Source organism: Pristiophorus japonicus, chromosome 15 (assembly GCF_044704955.1).
Source record: "Pristiophorus japonicus isolate sPriJap1 chromosome 15, sPriJap1.hap1, whole genome shotgun sequence".
In the NCBI taxonomy this organism is placed as follows: domain Eukaryota; kingdom Metazoa; phylum Chordata; class Chondrichthyes; family Pristiophoridae; genus Pristiophorus; species Pristiophorus japonicus.
In genome coordinates, this window is record NC_091991.1 from 18,169,278 (window position 1) to 18,184,725 (window position 15,448).

At 48.2% G+C, this 15,448-nt stretch overlaps 1 protein-coding gene across 3 annotated transcripts in view; it reads left to right on the forward strand.

The window, feature by feature from the left end:
- The window catches only part of lrriq1 (leucine-rich repeats and IQ motif containing 1), a 218,750-nt gene that overhangs the window by 12,475 nt on the left and 190,827 nt on the right, over positions 1 to 15,448 (forward strand). For all 3 annotated transcript variants that reach the window (XM_070900197.1, XM_070900198.1, XM_070900199.1), the window contains one exon: positions 2,701 to 2,815. In XM_070900197.1, the coding sequence (XP_070756298.1) occupies positions 2,701 to 2,815 (115 nt within the window). The remainder of the gene's footprint in view (positions 1 to 2,700; positions 2,816 to 15,448) is intronic.

Consider the following 15,448-nt stretch of genomic DNA (forward strand, 5'->3'; position numbering starts at 1 on the left):
CTGAGTGATAGTGCAACAGGTTTTCCTGAATCCCAGAACTTTTCTTACTCCACTTTCAGTAGAAATATAAACTGACACCGACACGGACTAATCCCTCTTTATGCATTTATCTCTCTGGTAATGAACAGAATTAGTTTCAGTTGTGAAGTTCTAATTAAGTATCTTTTTAAAAAAAAAAATGTTTTGCTGTTTTATAACAAATATTAGTCTGGCTCCAAGCCAGAGATTCTTCAGTGTGAATTTTAGCTTTAACTGACATTTTTAAGCTCCCCTGTCTTAATTGAATAACTTTTGCCAGTTTGTGGCTAGGTTACTGAATGGAGGACTATGAAGGAGAGTAATGTTCTATTCTGACTTTTAGTTGACCACAGAGTGCTGTTAACAATAGTTATGAAGAAATCTGTAGCACAGTCTATCGTCTCTTCAAAGCCAAAAGAGGAAGTATGGTGATTGAGTACTATAGTATTATAAACTTCAGTGGAGGATGATGGGACAACAAACAATGTTCATTGGCCCCGAACTTGGTGGACTTACCGCCCGCTACCACAGAGTTTTCTGGGCGGTATCCCCTCCGTGCGAGTTTGGTGGAGGCCTCCTGTCGGTGGGGAGGGAAGACTGCTGGGGACCGTCCGCTGGCGCGCAACTCACGTAAGTGTCCTCCCGCCCGCCGAGCTGCCAGTTTGGTCCGAGCGGGAGTCTGCTGCAGTGGGGGAAGGACCGCCGCCTGGATGCAGGTCTAACCTCAACGGTAAGTAGGAAGACCTGCAAAAAAAGTTAGTAAACTTCTTTTCTTTATTTTTCCCCCCAGCAATTCAGGTGGACGAGGTTCCCTGAAGGTTTTCCAGTGTTTTTTAAAAAAATGTTGGAAATTTTTAATTTTATGTGTTCCTCCCTCCCTGGGCTCGACTCAATCCTCAGCGGTACTTTGCCGAGGATTGCATTTGCCGCCGAGATTGGGAACTGCCGCCCAGGGAGTAAGTCGCTTTTCTGCTGCCGGGCGGTCTTTCCAGGACTTTTCTACAAAACTCTCGCCCAAAGTACCATAAGGTAGCTCAGTGGTCCTTTGGGCGGCACTTAGGCGGACTTAGCTTCCACCAAGTTTGGGGCCATAATGTTGTTCGAACACAGTATTGGCTTCTACTAATTTATTGATATTTATGTGTTGGCCCAGAATTTGCGGTTGGCGGCTTCCCGCGGGCAGATGCTTCTGACCGCAAAAAGTTCGACAAAAGTACCTTGTGTTCCCGGAGATTCGGAGACTTATGATCCCGGGCCTCTATGCGAAGGCCTGCATAGACGACCAAGTATCCCAGGAGTGTATGGGCTTTGTATGTATCCCTGGGATCACGTGGGCCGGCCCAACCTATCAGAGATGGAGTCTTCCCATTCATACTTGGGCGGTTCACGGAATGGGAATACCCCCAAAAACACACAAACGCTGAAAATAAATTTTAAAAATCACATATTTCAAATTAATCAAAATGGAATTTAATTATTTAAAACAAAAATTTAATTTTTTGAAAAATAAATTTACATATCTTAAAGGGTCTAAATAAACTTATCTTATTCAACAGGATTTTAAATGTTAAAAAAAAATGTAATGTACTTTTTTGTACTTTAAAAGCTTTCCACCTGCTTTTATCAGTCGTAAGAATTTCAAGGGCATTCACTGGGCAGGAATTGGGCAAATAGCCCAACTCTTGGCCCACGGAGGCCCTTTACCTTTACATGCATGCGATCTGACAGATTGCAAGTTCCGGGTTTAGGCGAATGCGCATCGCATATCTAAACCCCGAACTTGCGGGGCCCCTATGGTTACGTGCGTACTTCATACCTTCCTGTAGGGGCTGCGAATTGAGGCCCACTGTGTTCAACTGGAGTTAAGGTCGATATGAACTGGCTGCTAATATTACAGAGGATAGACTTTGGGGCCCTATTAGACAAGTGGAACAGATCAAATAATTATTTGATTTGGGTTTGATCTACTCATTTGATGAATGTTATAACCAATTCAATACCAACATCTTTCCCACTAATGCTGTCGATATTTTTATAAAAAGTTATTTAATCAATATGGTTGTGTTTAATGTCACAGGACTCTGGTTGGAAGAAGATGGTAAATATTATGCAGTGTTCTGTTGATATTGTGACCCATTCCCTGCATGCAGACTGCTATTGTCATAATGTAGAGAAGACCTGTTATGTGTGAGTTGCTGGATTGGAGTTGTGTGTAGTAGTCAAGGGGAAGCAGTAGAAACAGCTGAATGGATTGTCTCAATCTTAGTGATAAAGAGGTCCATGAGCTCCTTGCCCTTGTTGGAGATGTAGGTGGAGGGGGGCAGGGGAAATGGATTTAACGAGATGGTTGGTAGTGGAGAAAAGAAGATGGGGATTAACTTGTCCATCCAGGATAATCCTGTAGTCGTCTGCGGTTTTGGCAGAGGATTATGTGGCCCAATAATGCAATGGGGGAATGCAGGAATAAAAAAAAATGAAATATGCAACTGGTGAATGGTGAGGTGATATCAAAGTCAGAGTTTTGGATGAGGCAAGATTATGCTGCAAGAAAAAAACATAGTAATATGCTAGAAATGGGAGTCTGCTAAGTGGTTTGGACTACAGGATCTTGGTATTCTATTGTAATTTACGACAGTAAATCCAGTGAACATAGATAATACAACTTTTGATTGGTTTCTTTAGATACTGGCCCAAATAGAGGAAGAAGAACAAAAAAAACAGACTCACATAGAATACCAAATGAACATGAGCTCCAGTTTTCAAGTGGAGGCAGTCCTTGGTGATGATGCAATTTCAGGTAAATGCTTATGTTGTGGATTCATTACCTAAGTGATATTTCTATTGTGCAAGATGGCCGCCGGGGTGGCAGCTCCCGAGGGAGCTCCTCTGCCAAAACAACCTTATCCTTGCAATCTGTCACCATGCGACACCTTTCCACCCCCAACCTCCCCCCCTTCCACTGTTTAAACTTCCCCTGGCCTTAATAGACCCTAATAGGGGGTGCATTTCTTTACTTAAAACCCTAAATCCCACAAATTTGGGCCTACCTCAGGTGCAAACCTTCCCTCTGAACCTCCACCCATCGGCGACGACCAGCCTATCCTCCAACCAGTGGTGACTGAGCCTCCTGCAGCGGCGGCCTGGACCTCTTCCCTCCTTTGATGACCTCCTCCTTGGACGTGACCGACGATGCCCGGTGAGCCAGGTGAACCTCCTCCCCTTCAGCGATGGCAGCTGAGCCTCTCCTCCTTAACAGCGAACGGGCCTTCTCCCCTTCAGCGATGGCAGCTGGGCCTCTCCTCCTTCAACAGCGGCTGGACCTCTCCTCCTCAATGCTTGCCCCCAACCTAGCCTCGGACCACCTACCATCTCAACGAAGGGTGCTACTCTGTGCGGCCAACATCTCGCCGTAGGCAACTAGGCTCATACGGCAGTGCCTGGTCTCTAGTCGTCTTGGACCCCCTTGCCACTGGACCAAGATCTTGCTCAGCTAAGCCCGTGTGGTAGCCGGTGTGCAACGGCCACCCCACGATAAAATAAATCACGCACAGGCATCTTCCATTCCTTTAACATGAAGTTCGGGACCTGGAACGTCAGGGCCCTGATGGACAACTCCAACAGCGACAGGCCGGAACGCCGCACCGCCATAGTTGCCCGGGAACTTAGACACTTCGTTGTCGACATCGTCGCCTTAAGTGAGACCTGGCAGGCAGAGGAAGGCCAGCTCAAGGAACAAGGTGGAGGTTACATCTTCTTCTGGAAAGGGAAACCAGAGGAAGAGCGCTGCCTCCACGGAGTCGGTTTTGCTATCAAAAACAAGCTGGTCGACCGCCTCAAAGACTCCCCCTGCAGGGTTAATGAACGTCTCATGTTTCTCCGACTCACCCTATCCCGGAATCAATGCGCCACAGTCATCAGTGCGTACGCCCCAACATTCGATATGACAGATGAGACCAAAGAGGGTTTTTACTCCAGCCTCGAAAAATCCCTGTCCCGCGTCCCTGCGGACGACAAACTGATCCTCCTTGGTGACTTCAACGCCAGAGTCGGCAAGGCCACAGACCTCTGGGGAGGTGTGACTGGCAGAGAGGGGATTGGGAAAACCAACTCCAGCAGTACCCTACTCCTGACAAAATGTCTAGAACATGACCTTGTCTTCACCAACACCTTGTTCTGCCAGAGGGACAAGTACAAGGCATCATGGCAACACCCTTGCTCCAAACACTGGCACCTGCTCGACTATGTCATCATCCGAGCCAGGGATCGCAAGGATGTGCGCATCACCCGCGCCATGACAGGAGCTGACGACTGCTGGACAGATCACCGCCTAATCTGTTCCATCATTGACATCAACATAGCCCCAAAGAGGCGATGGCAGCAGAAGCAGTGCCGCAAAAAAGTCAATGCCAGGGCACTCAAAGACCCAGCTAAGAGAGCCCTATACAGTCAGCGCCTCACTGCTAACCTGGTGTGCCTTGATGACCCCGAGATGCAGAATGCTCACAGTGCTTGGTCTGCCCTCCAGGCCTCCATAACCAGTGCCTGCGAAGAGACGCTCGGTCACTCAACCAGGAAACACCAGGACTGGTTTGATGAGAATGACCAGGAGATCCAAGAACTAATAGATCACGTGCAGGGCATTTCTGAGCCTTAAACACCAACTCAGGAGCAGCATGACAGATGGCTTAAGGCCGAGGTCCAACAAAAAACTCAGGTCCTAAAGAACAGGTGGTGGATGGAGAAAGCACAGGAGATACAGCAGCTGGCCGACAGCCATGATGTGCGAGGATTCTTCACCGCAGTCAAGGCCACCTACTGTCCAAACTCCCAAGGCCCCATCCCACTGCTGGCCAAGAATGGGGAAACACTCATTAAGGACACCGAGGCAGACCGGGCCCTCTGGAAGGAGCACTTCGAAGATCTCCTCAACCAAGACTCTGCCTTTGCCTCAAGTGTCCTCGACTCCATCCTGCAGCATGCTACCCGCCACCACCTCAGTAAAACCTCAGCCCTGCACAAGGTGGAAAAAGCCATAAGACAGCTTAAGAACAATAAGTCAACGGGAGCAGATGGAATCCCCGCTGAGGCACTGAAATATGGCGGAGAGGCACTGTTGATGCGAATGCATGACCACATCTCTCTCATCTGGAGAGAGGAGAGCATGCCGGGAGACCTCAGAGATGCAGTGCTCGTGACCATCTTTAAAAAAGGGGACAAGTCCGACTGCGGCAAATACAGAGGAATCTCCCTGTTATCAGCCACTGGAAAAGTCGTCGCAAGAGTCCTTCTCAACTGTCTGTTCCCTGTGGCTGAGGAGATCCTCCCGGAGTCACAGTGCGGATTTCGTCCCCTACGGGGCACAACGGACATGATTTGTACAGCGCGACAGCTGCAAGAAAAATGCAGGGAATAGCACCAACCCTTGAACATGGCCTTCTTTAACCTTACAAAGGCCTTTGACACTGTCCACCGTGAGGGTCTATGGAGCGTCCTCCTCCGTTTTGGCTGCCCCCAAAAGTTCGTCATCATCCTCTGCCTGCTGCATGACGACATGCAGGCCGTGATCCTTACCAACGGATCCATTACAGACCCAATCCATGTCCGGACCAGGGTCAAGCAGGGATGCGTCATTGCGCCAACCCTTTTCTCAATCTTCTTCGCTGCCATGCTCCACCTCACATTCAACAAGCTCCCCGCTGGAATGGAACTAAACTACAGAACCAGTGGGAACCTGCTCAATCTATGCCATCTCCAGGCCAGATCCAAGACCACCCCAATCTCTCTCGTCGAGCTACAGTACGCGGACGACGCCTGCATCTGCACACATTCAGAGGCTGAACTCCAAGTCATAGTCAACATATTCACTGAGGTGTACGAAAGCATGGGCCTAACACTAAAAATCCGTAAGACAAAGGTCCTCCACCAACCTGTCCCTGGCGCACAGCACTGCCCCCGCAATCATCAGGATCCACAGCGGAGCCCGGGACAACATGGACCATTTCCCATACCTCGGGAACCTCTTATCAACAAGGGCAGACATTGACGACGAGATTCAATACCGCTTCCAGTGCAGCTTTCGGCTGCCTGAGAAAAAGTGTGTTCGAAGACCAGGCCCTCAAATCTGTCACCAAGCTCATGGTCTACAGGACTGTAGTAATACCCGCCCTCCTGCATGACTCAGAGACATGGACCATGTACAGTAGACCACATAGAAACATAGAAAATAGGTGCAGGAGTAGGCCATTCGGCCCTTCGAGCCTGCACCACCATTCAATAAGATCATGGCTGATCATTCTCTCAGTAGTCCTTTCCTGCTTTCTCTCCATACCCCTTGATCCACTTAGCCATATGGGCCATATCTAACTCCCTCTTGAATATATCCAATGAACTGGCATCAACAACTCTCTGCGGCAGGGAATTCCACAGTTTAACAACTCTCTGAGTGAAGAAGTTTCTCCTCATCTCAATCCTAAATGGCCTACCCCTTATTGTAAGACTGTGTCCCCTGGTTCTGGACTTCCCCAACATCGGGAACATTCTACCCGCAACTAACCTGTCCCGTCCCGTCAGAATCTTATATGTTTCTACGAGATCCCCTCTCATCCTTCTAAACTCCAATGTATAAAGATCCAGTTGATCCAGTCTCTCCTCATATGTCAGTCCAGCCATCCCTGGAATCATTCTGGTGAACCTTCGCTGCACTCCCTCAATAGCAAGAACGTCCTTCCTCAGATTAGGAGACCAAAACTGAACACAATATTCTAGGTGGGGCCTCACCAAGGCCCTATACAACTGCAGTAAGACCTCCCTGCTCCTATACTCAAATCCCCTAGCTATGAAGGCCAACATACCATTTGCCTTCTTCACCGCCTGCTGTACCTGTATGCCAGCTTTCAAAGACTGATGAACCATGACACCCAGTTCTCGTTGCACCTCCCCTTTTCCTAATCTGCCGCAATTCAGATAATATTCTGTCTTAGCATTTTTGCCCCCAAAGTGGATAACCTCACATTTATCCACACTCTACTGCATCTACCATGCATTTGCCCACTTACCTAACCTGTCCAAGTCACCCTGCAGACTCTTAGCGTCCCCTCACAGCTCACACCGCCACCCAGTTTAGTGCCATCTCCAAACTTGGAGATGTTACACTCAATTCATTCATCCAAATCATTGATGTATATTGTAAAGAGCTGGGGTCCCAGCACTGAGCCCTGCGGCACTCCACTAGTCACTGCCTGCCATTCTGAAAAGGACCCGTTTATCCCGACTCTCTGCTTCCTGTCTGCCAACCAGTTCTCTATCCACGTCAGTATATTACCTCCAATACCATGTGCTTTGATTTTGCACACCAATCTCTTGTGTGGGACCTTGTCAGAAGCCTTTTGTAAGTCCAAATACACCACATCCACTGGTTCTCCATTGTCCACTCTACTAGTTACATCCTCAAAAAATTCCAGAAGATTTGTCAAGCATGGTTTCCCCTTCATAAATGCATGCTGACTTGGACCGATCCTTGATTCCAACATTTTCCCCACTACTGATGTCAGGCTAACCGGTCTATAATTACCCACTTTCTCTCTCCCTCCCTTTTTAAAAAGTGGTGTTACATTAGCTACACTCCAGTCCATAGAAACTGATCTAGAGTCGATAGACTGTTGGAAAATGATCACCAATGCATCCACTATTTATAGGGCCACTTCCCTAAGTACTCTGGGATGCAGGCTATCAGGCCCTGGGGATTTATCGGCCTTCAATCCCATCAATTTCCCTAACACAATTTCCCGCCTAATAAGGATATCCTTCAGTTCCTCCTTCTCACGAGACCCTCGGTCCCCTAGTACTTCCGGAAGGTTATTTGTGTCTTCCTTTGTGAAGACAGAACCAAAGTATTTGTTCAATTGGTCTGCCATTTCTTTGTTCCCCATTATAAATTCACCTGAATCCGACTGCAAGGGACCTACATTTGTCTTCACTAATCTTTTTCTCTTCACATATCTATAGAAGCTTTTGCAGTCAGTTTTTATGGATTTAACACTATCCTTAATTTCCCTTGTTAGCCACGGTTGAGCCACCTTCCCCGTTTTATTTTTACTCCAGACAGGGATATACAATTGCTGAAGTTCATCCATGTGATCTTTAAATGCTTGCCATTGCCTATCCACCATCAACCCTTTAAGTATCATTTGCCAGTCTAGTCTAGCCAATTCATGCCTCAAACCATCGAAGTTACCTTTCCTTAAGTTCAAAACCCTAGTTTCTGAATTAACTGTGTCACTCTCCATCTTAGTAAAGAATTCTACCATGTTATGGTCACTCTTCCTCAAGGGGCCTCGCACAACAAGATTGCTAATTCGTCCTTTCTCATTACACATCACCCAGTCTAGGATGGCCAGCTCCCTAGTTGGTTCCTCGACATATTGGTCAAGAAAACCATCGCTAATACACTCCAGGAAATCCTCCTCCACCACATTGCTACCAGATTGGTTAGCCCAATCAATATGTAGATTAAAGTCGCCCATGATCACTGCTGTACCTTTATTGCATACATCCCTAATTTCTTGTTTGATGCTGTCTCCAACCTTACAACTACTGTTTGGTGGTCTGTACACAACTCCCACTAGCGTTTTCTGCCCCTTGGTATTCCGTAGCTCCACCCATCATCCAAGCTAATGTCCTTTCTTACTATTGCATTAATTTCCTCTTTAACCAGCAATGCCACTCTGTCTCTTTTTCCTTTCTATCTATCCTTCCTAAATGTTGAATACCCCTGGATGTTGAGTTCCCAGCCTTGGTCACCCTGGAGCCATGTCTCCGTGATGCCAATTACATTATACCCATTAATTGCTATCTGCGCAGTTAATTCATCCACCTTATTCCGAATACTCCTCGCATTGAGGCACAGAGCCTTCAGGCTTGTCTTTCTAACACATTTTGCCCCTTTAGAATTTTGCTGTAATGTGGCCCTTTTTGCTTTTTGCCTTGGGTTTCTCTGCCCTCCACTTTTACTTTTCTTCCTTCTATCTTTTGCTTCTGCCCCCATTCTACTTCCCTCTGTCTCCCTGCATAGGTTCCCATCCCCCTGCCACAATAGTTTAACACTTCCCCAACAGCACTAGCAAAACACTCCTCCTAGGACATTGGTTCCGGTCTTGCCCAGGTGCAGACCGTCCAGTTTGTACTGGTCCCACCTCTCCCAGAACCGGTTCCAATGTCCCAGGAATTTGAACCCTCCCTTGTGCACCACTCCTCAAGCCACGTATTCATCTGAGCTATCCTGCGATTCCTACTCTGACTAGCACGTGACACTGGTAGCAATCCTGAGATTACTACTTTTGAGGTCCTATTTTTTAATTTAGCTCCTAGCTCCCTAAATTAGTCTTGTAGGACCTCATCCCAGTTTTACCTATATCGTTGGTACCTATATGCACTACGACAACTGGCTGTTCACCTTCCCTTTTCAGAATGTCCTGCACCCGCTCCGAGACATCCTTGACCCTTGCACCAGGGAGGCAACATACCATCCTGGAGTCTCAGTTGCGGCCGCAGAAATGTCTGTCTATTCCCCTTACAATTGAATCCCCTATCACTAAAGCGCTCCCACATTTTTTCCTGCCCTCCTGTGCAGCAGAGCCACCCACGATGCCATGAACTTGGCTTCTGCTGCCCTCCCCTGATGAGTCATCTCCCCCAACAGTACCCAAAGCAGCGTATCTGTTTTGCAGGGGGCTGACTGCAGGGGACCCCTGCACTACCTTCCTTGTACTGCTCTTCCTGTTGGTCATCCATTCCCTATCTGGCTGTGTACCCTTTACCTGCGGTAAGATCAACTCACTAATCGTGCTATTCACGTCATTCTCAGCATCGTGCATGCTCCAGAATGAATCCACCCGCAGCTCCAGTGCCGCAATGCGGTCCGTCAGGAGTTGCAGGCGGATACACTTCCCGCACACGTAGCCGTCAGGGACACCGGAAGCATCCCTGACTTCCCACATAGCACAGGAGGAGCATTACACGTGTCTGAGCTGTCCTGCCATGACTTAACCCCTCGATAAACTTATGTTGGCAACAACAATGCTAACTGTTACTGATATAGAAAAGAAAAAGAAAAACTACTTACCAATCACCAGCCAATCGCTTACCCCCTTGGCTGTGAAGTCACCTTTCGATTTCTGTCTACTTTTTTGCCTCCCTGCTGCAGCTGCACCAGCTGGCCTCTCCGATGAACGTTGGGCCTTTATAGGCCGCTCCGCTGTCCCCAGACTCACGCTGCTCGCACTCCCGCCTCTCTGACGAACGCTGGGCCTTTATAGGCCGCTCCACTGTTCCCGGACTCCCGCTGCTCGCATTCCCACCTCTCCGACAAACGCTGGCCTTTATAGGCCGCTCCGCTGTCCCCGGACTCCCGCTGCTTGCTCTCCCGCCTCTCCGACGAACGCTGGGCCTTTATAGCGACCTCAACTCGCTGGAGAAATACCATCACCGATGTTTTCGCAAGATCCTGCAGATCCCCTGGGAGGACAGACGCACCAACATTAGCATCCTCGACCAGGCCAACATCCCCAGCATTGAAGCACTGACCACACTCTTATCAGCTCCGCTGGGCAGATCACATTGTTCGCATACCTGACACGAGACTCCCAAAGCAAGCGCTCAACTCTGAACTCCTTCACAGCAAACGAGCCAAAGGTGGGCAGAGGAAACATTACCAGGGCACCTTCAAAGCCTCCCTGATAAACTGCAACATCTCCACCGACACCTGGGAGTCCCTGGCCAAAGACCGCCCTAAGTGGCGGAAGTGCATCTGGGAGGGCGCTGAGCACCTCGAGTCTCGTTGCCGAGAGCACGCAGAAATCAAGCACAGCGCAAACGTTAATTGGGTGGTAACTTTCCTGCCCCACCTCCGTTTTCACCCCAAAAACGGCAAAGCCGAAAATCAAGCCCTATACCTCTATGTATGAAGCCCAGGATCCCATAAATCTTTTTAGCTGCTTTCTCAACCTGCCCTACCACCTTCAACAACTTATGCCACATATAACCCCAGGTTTCTTTGTTCGCTCACCCTCTTTAAGATTGTATCATTTAGTTGATATGTCCTCTCCTCATTCTTTCTACCAAAATGCATCACTTCATACTTTTCTGCGTTAAATTTCATCTGCCACATAGAACTAAGTACGTTTGAACAGAGTAGAATGTTCAGTGGTATAAAGAAAAGAAAGACTTGCATTTATATCGCGCCTTTCATGAATTCAGGATGCCCCAAAGCGTTTTACAGAAATTGAAGTACTTTTGAAGTGTAGTCACTGTTGTAATGTAGGAAATGAGGCAGCTAATTTGCACACAGCAAGGTCCCACAAACAGCAATGTGGTAATGACCAGGTACTCTGTTTTAGCGATGTTGATTGTGGGCTAAATATTGGCTCGGTCACTCAACCAGGAAACACCAGGACTGATTTGATGAGAATGAACAGCAGATCCAAGAGCTAATAGATCGCAAGCGCAGGGCATTTCTGAGCCTTAAACAACCCAACGCGAGAGCAGCAAAGCAGCATTACACACGGCTCAAGGCTGAGATCCAACAAAAAACCCGGGACCTAAAGAACAGGTGGTGGATGGAGAAAGCACAGGAGATACAGCAGCTGGCCGACAACCATGATGTGCAAGGATTCTTCATCGCAGTCAAGGCTACCTACGGGCCAAACCCCCAAGGCCCCACCCCACTGCTGGCCAAGAACGGGGAAACACTCATCAAGGACACCGAGGCATTCAGAGCCCGCTGGAAGGAGCACTTCGAAGATCTCCTCAATCGAGACTCTGCCTTTGACTCGCATGTTCTCGACTCCATCCCGCAGCATGCTACCCGCCACCACCTCAGTGAGACCGCAACACTGCAGGAGGTAGAAAAAGCCATAAGACAGCTAAAAAAACAACAAGGCTATGGGAGCAGTTGGAATCCCTACTGAGGCATTGAAGTATGGTGGAGAGGCACTACTGGCACGAATGTATGACCTCATCTCTCTCATTTGGTGGGAGGAGAGCATGCCGGGGGATCTCAGAGATGCAGTAATCGTGACCATCTTTAAAAAAGGGGACAAGTCCAACTGTGGCAACTACAGAGGAATCTCCCTGCTATCAGCCACTGGGAAAGTCATTGCTAGAGTCCTCCTCAACCGTCTTCTTCCCGTGGCCAAGAAGCTCCTCCCGGAGTCACAGTGCAAATTTCGTCCCCTACGGGGCACAACGGACATGATTTTTGCAGCGCGACAGCTACAGGAAAAATGCCGGGACAGCACCAGCCCTTATACATGGCCTTCTTCGACCTTACAAAGGCCTTTGACACTGTCATCCGCGAAGGTCTATGAAGTGTCCTCCTCCGTTTCGGATGCCCCCAAAAGTTCGTCACCATCCTCCGCCTGCTCCATGATAACATGCAGGCTGTGATCCTTACCAACGGATCCATCACAGACCCAATCCATGACTGAACCGGGGACAAACTGGGCTGCGTCATCGCCCCAACCCTCTTCTCAATCTTTCTCGCCGTCATGCTCCACCTCACAGTCAACAAGCTCCTCGCTGGAGTGGAACTAAACTACAGAACCTGTGGGAACCTGTTCAACCTGCGCCGTCTCCAGGCCAGGTCCAAGACCACCCCAACCTCTCGTTGAGCTACAGTATGGATGACGCCTGCGTCTGCGCACATGCAGAAGCTGAACTCCAGGACATAGTTGATGTATTTATTGAGGCGTACGAAAGCAAGGGCCTTGCGCTAAACATCCGTAAGACAAAGGTCCTCTACCAGCCTGTCCTCTCCGCACAGCACTGCCCCCCCAGTCATCAAGATCCACGATGCGGCCCTGGACACCGTGGACCACTTCCCATATCTGGGATCCTCCTATCAACAAGAGCAGGCATCGCCGTCGAGATCCAACACCATCTCCAGTGTGCCAGTGCAGCCTTCGGCCACCTGAGGAAAAGAGTGTTTGAAGACCAGGCCCTCAAAACTGCCACCAAGCTCATGGTCTACAGGGCTGCAGTAATACCTGCCCTCCTATACGGCTCAGAGACATAGACTATGTACAGCAGACACCTCAAGTCACTGGAGAAATATCATCAACGATGTCTCTGCAAGATCTTACAAATCCCCTGGGAGGACAGACGCACCAACATCAGCGTACTCGTCCAGGCTAACATCCCCAGCATTGAAGCACTGACCACATTCAATCAGCTCCGCTGGGCAGGCCACATAGTTTGCATGCCAGACACGAGACTCCCAAAGCAAGTGCTCTACTCGGAGCTCCTTCACGGCAAATGAGTCAAAGGTGGGCAGCGGAAACATTACAAAACCACCCTCAAAGCCTCCCTGATAAAGTGCGACATCCCCACTGACACCTGGGAGTCCCGGGCTCAAGACTGCCCCAAGTGGAGGAAGTGCATCTGAGAGGGCGCTGAGTACCTCGAGTCTCAACGCCGAGAGCATGCAGAACTCGAGCGCAGACAGTGGAAAGAGCGAGCGGCAAACCAGTCCCACCCACCCCTTCCCTCAACGGCTATCTGTCCCACCTGTGACAGAGTCTGTGGCTCTTGTATTGGACTGTTCATCCACCAAAGAATTCACTTCAGGATTGGAAGCAAATCTTCCTCGATTCCGAGGGACAACCTATGATGATGAAATATTGGCCAGGGCACCACGGAGAACTCCCCTGCTCTTCAAAATAATGATGAAGGATCTTTTACGTTCACGTGAGAGTGCAGACTGTGCCTCGGTTTAACATCTCATCTAAAAGATGACACCTCCAATAGTGCAACACTCCCTGAGCATGGCACTGAAATTACACCTTGGATTTTTGTTCAAATCTGACGTGGGACTTGAACCCGCAACCTTCTGAACTCAGAGGCAAAAGTGATAAACTTTGCCACATCTGACCCAGTTAGTCAAATGGCTAGTGTAAATCGACCCCTTTAGTGGTATAGAACTACTTTAAGATTTGAACAACCTGCTCTCAGTTTATGTTTGCACTACATAATCTTGCTGCAGTTGGTGCAGTTTGTGAATAAAATTTATGTAATTCTCTCAATTACAAGAAGTAGAAAGATATTTGGGCCATTTTAGCTCATCCATCCAACAAAAACAAACATGCCATTCAATAGGCTCTTGACTGACACATGCTTTTGCCTTTAGACTCTTCCTAGTGTTTGTGTGAAGAAATTCTTCTGTACATTGGTCCTAAATTTACCCTTCACCAGTTTGAACCTAATCCTCATGACATACTGTCTTAGTTCACCTTGAAGTAATGCTCTGGATTTACCTTGTCTATTTAATTTGACATCTTATTTCCTTGTACAAGGTCTCCATTGTCGCTTTCGTTCAAAGCCTGAGAGTCTGAGTTTTTCTAATCTGCTCTCCTAGCTGAGTTCTCTGATGCTCAAGGACCACCTTGTTGCTTTTTTCTGAACTATTTCCAAGGGTTGAGTATTTCCTGGCCTGGACAAAGTACTCGAGGTGCAGTCTGACCAGAGCTATACAATGTTAGCATAACCTCCTCTGACCTTTTTGTATGCTGTGTTGTCAATTGCTCCACTACAGTATTGTGCCGTGATAAATGGTGGGCGTAGTAATACCCCCAGCTATCTTTCAACCTCAACTTTAGCTATTATTATACTGCTAATAGAACATGAATGTTTCCCATTATTTTTTCCAGTATTTAGTATCTTACATTTGTCTGTAATAGAATAAAAATCTGAGATCTGCATTCACTTTCTATCCACAAAACCTTGCTTCCTGTTGTTGGAGATTTACCGTACTTTAATGTCTACTTTTTCCATTATAAATCCCTGTGTGCGCAGACGTAATGGAAACTGCCCATGTAAACTTGTCACATTGTGATAACATTCACCAGTCGTAGCGCTGTAGTGCTTAAGCATTGTGTGTCCCACCTGGTAAGTTTGTACTGCGGAGAAACTCCTCTGGCACAACCGACTGTATTTCTCTACTTCTTAAATTGCTGTAAGTTTTGCTTTTTAACAATAACTAATAGCAATTCAAATATTATACAAAAATAAGGAAGAACGTATGACTATAAAATGAGGACGAAATTACATCTATATACTCTGGTTCAGCTATCTTCTGTCATCTAATTCCACTTTACGTGAAGGTAACACTTAGGGCCCAAGTTTCCACAAGAAAAAAAACGGGCGCCCCTCCGAGCTGGGCGCCCGTTTTTCGCGCCTAAAACGGCGCCTAAAAAAAATCCTCGGTAGTCTGCACCTACTTACAGGTCCTCTGGCCCTTGGCGCAGCCAGCACGAGCTGTGGGGGGGCGGAGCCAGGTCCCGGCGCTGAAAACAGTGCCGGGACCTCTGCACATGCGCGCTATAGTCGGCACGCAAGTGTAGTAGCTCCAGGCGCCGAACTGTGTGGGAGGGGCACGAAG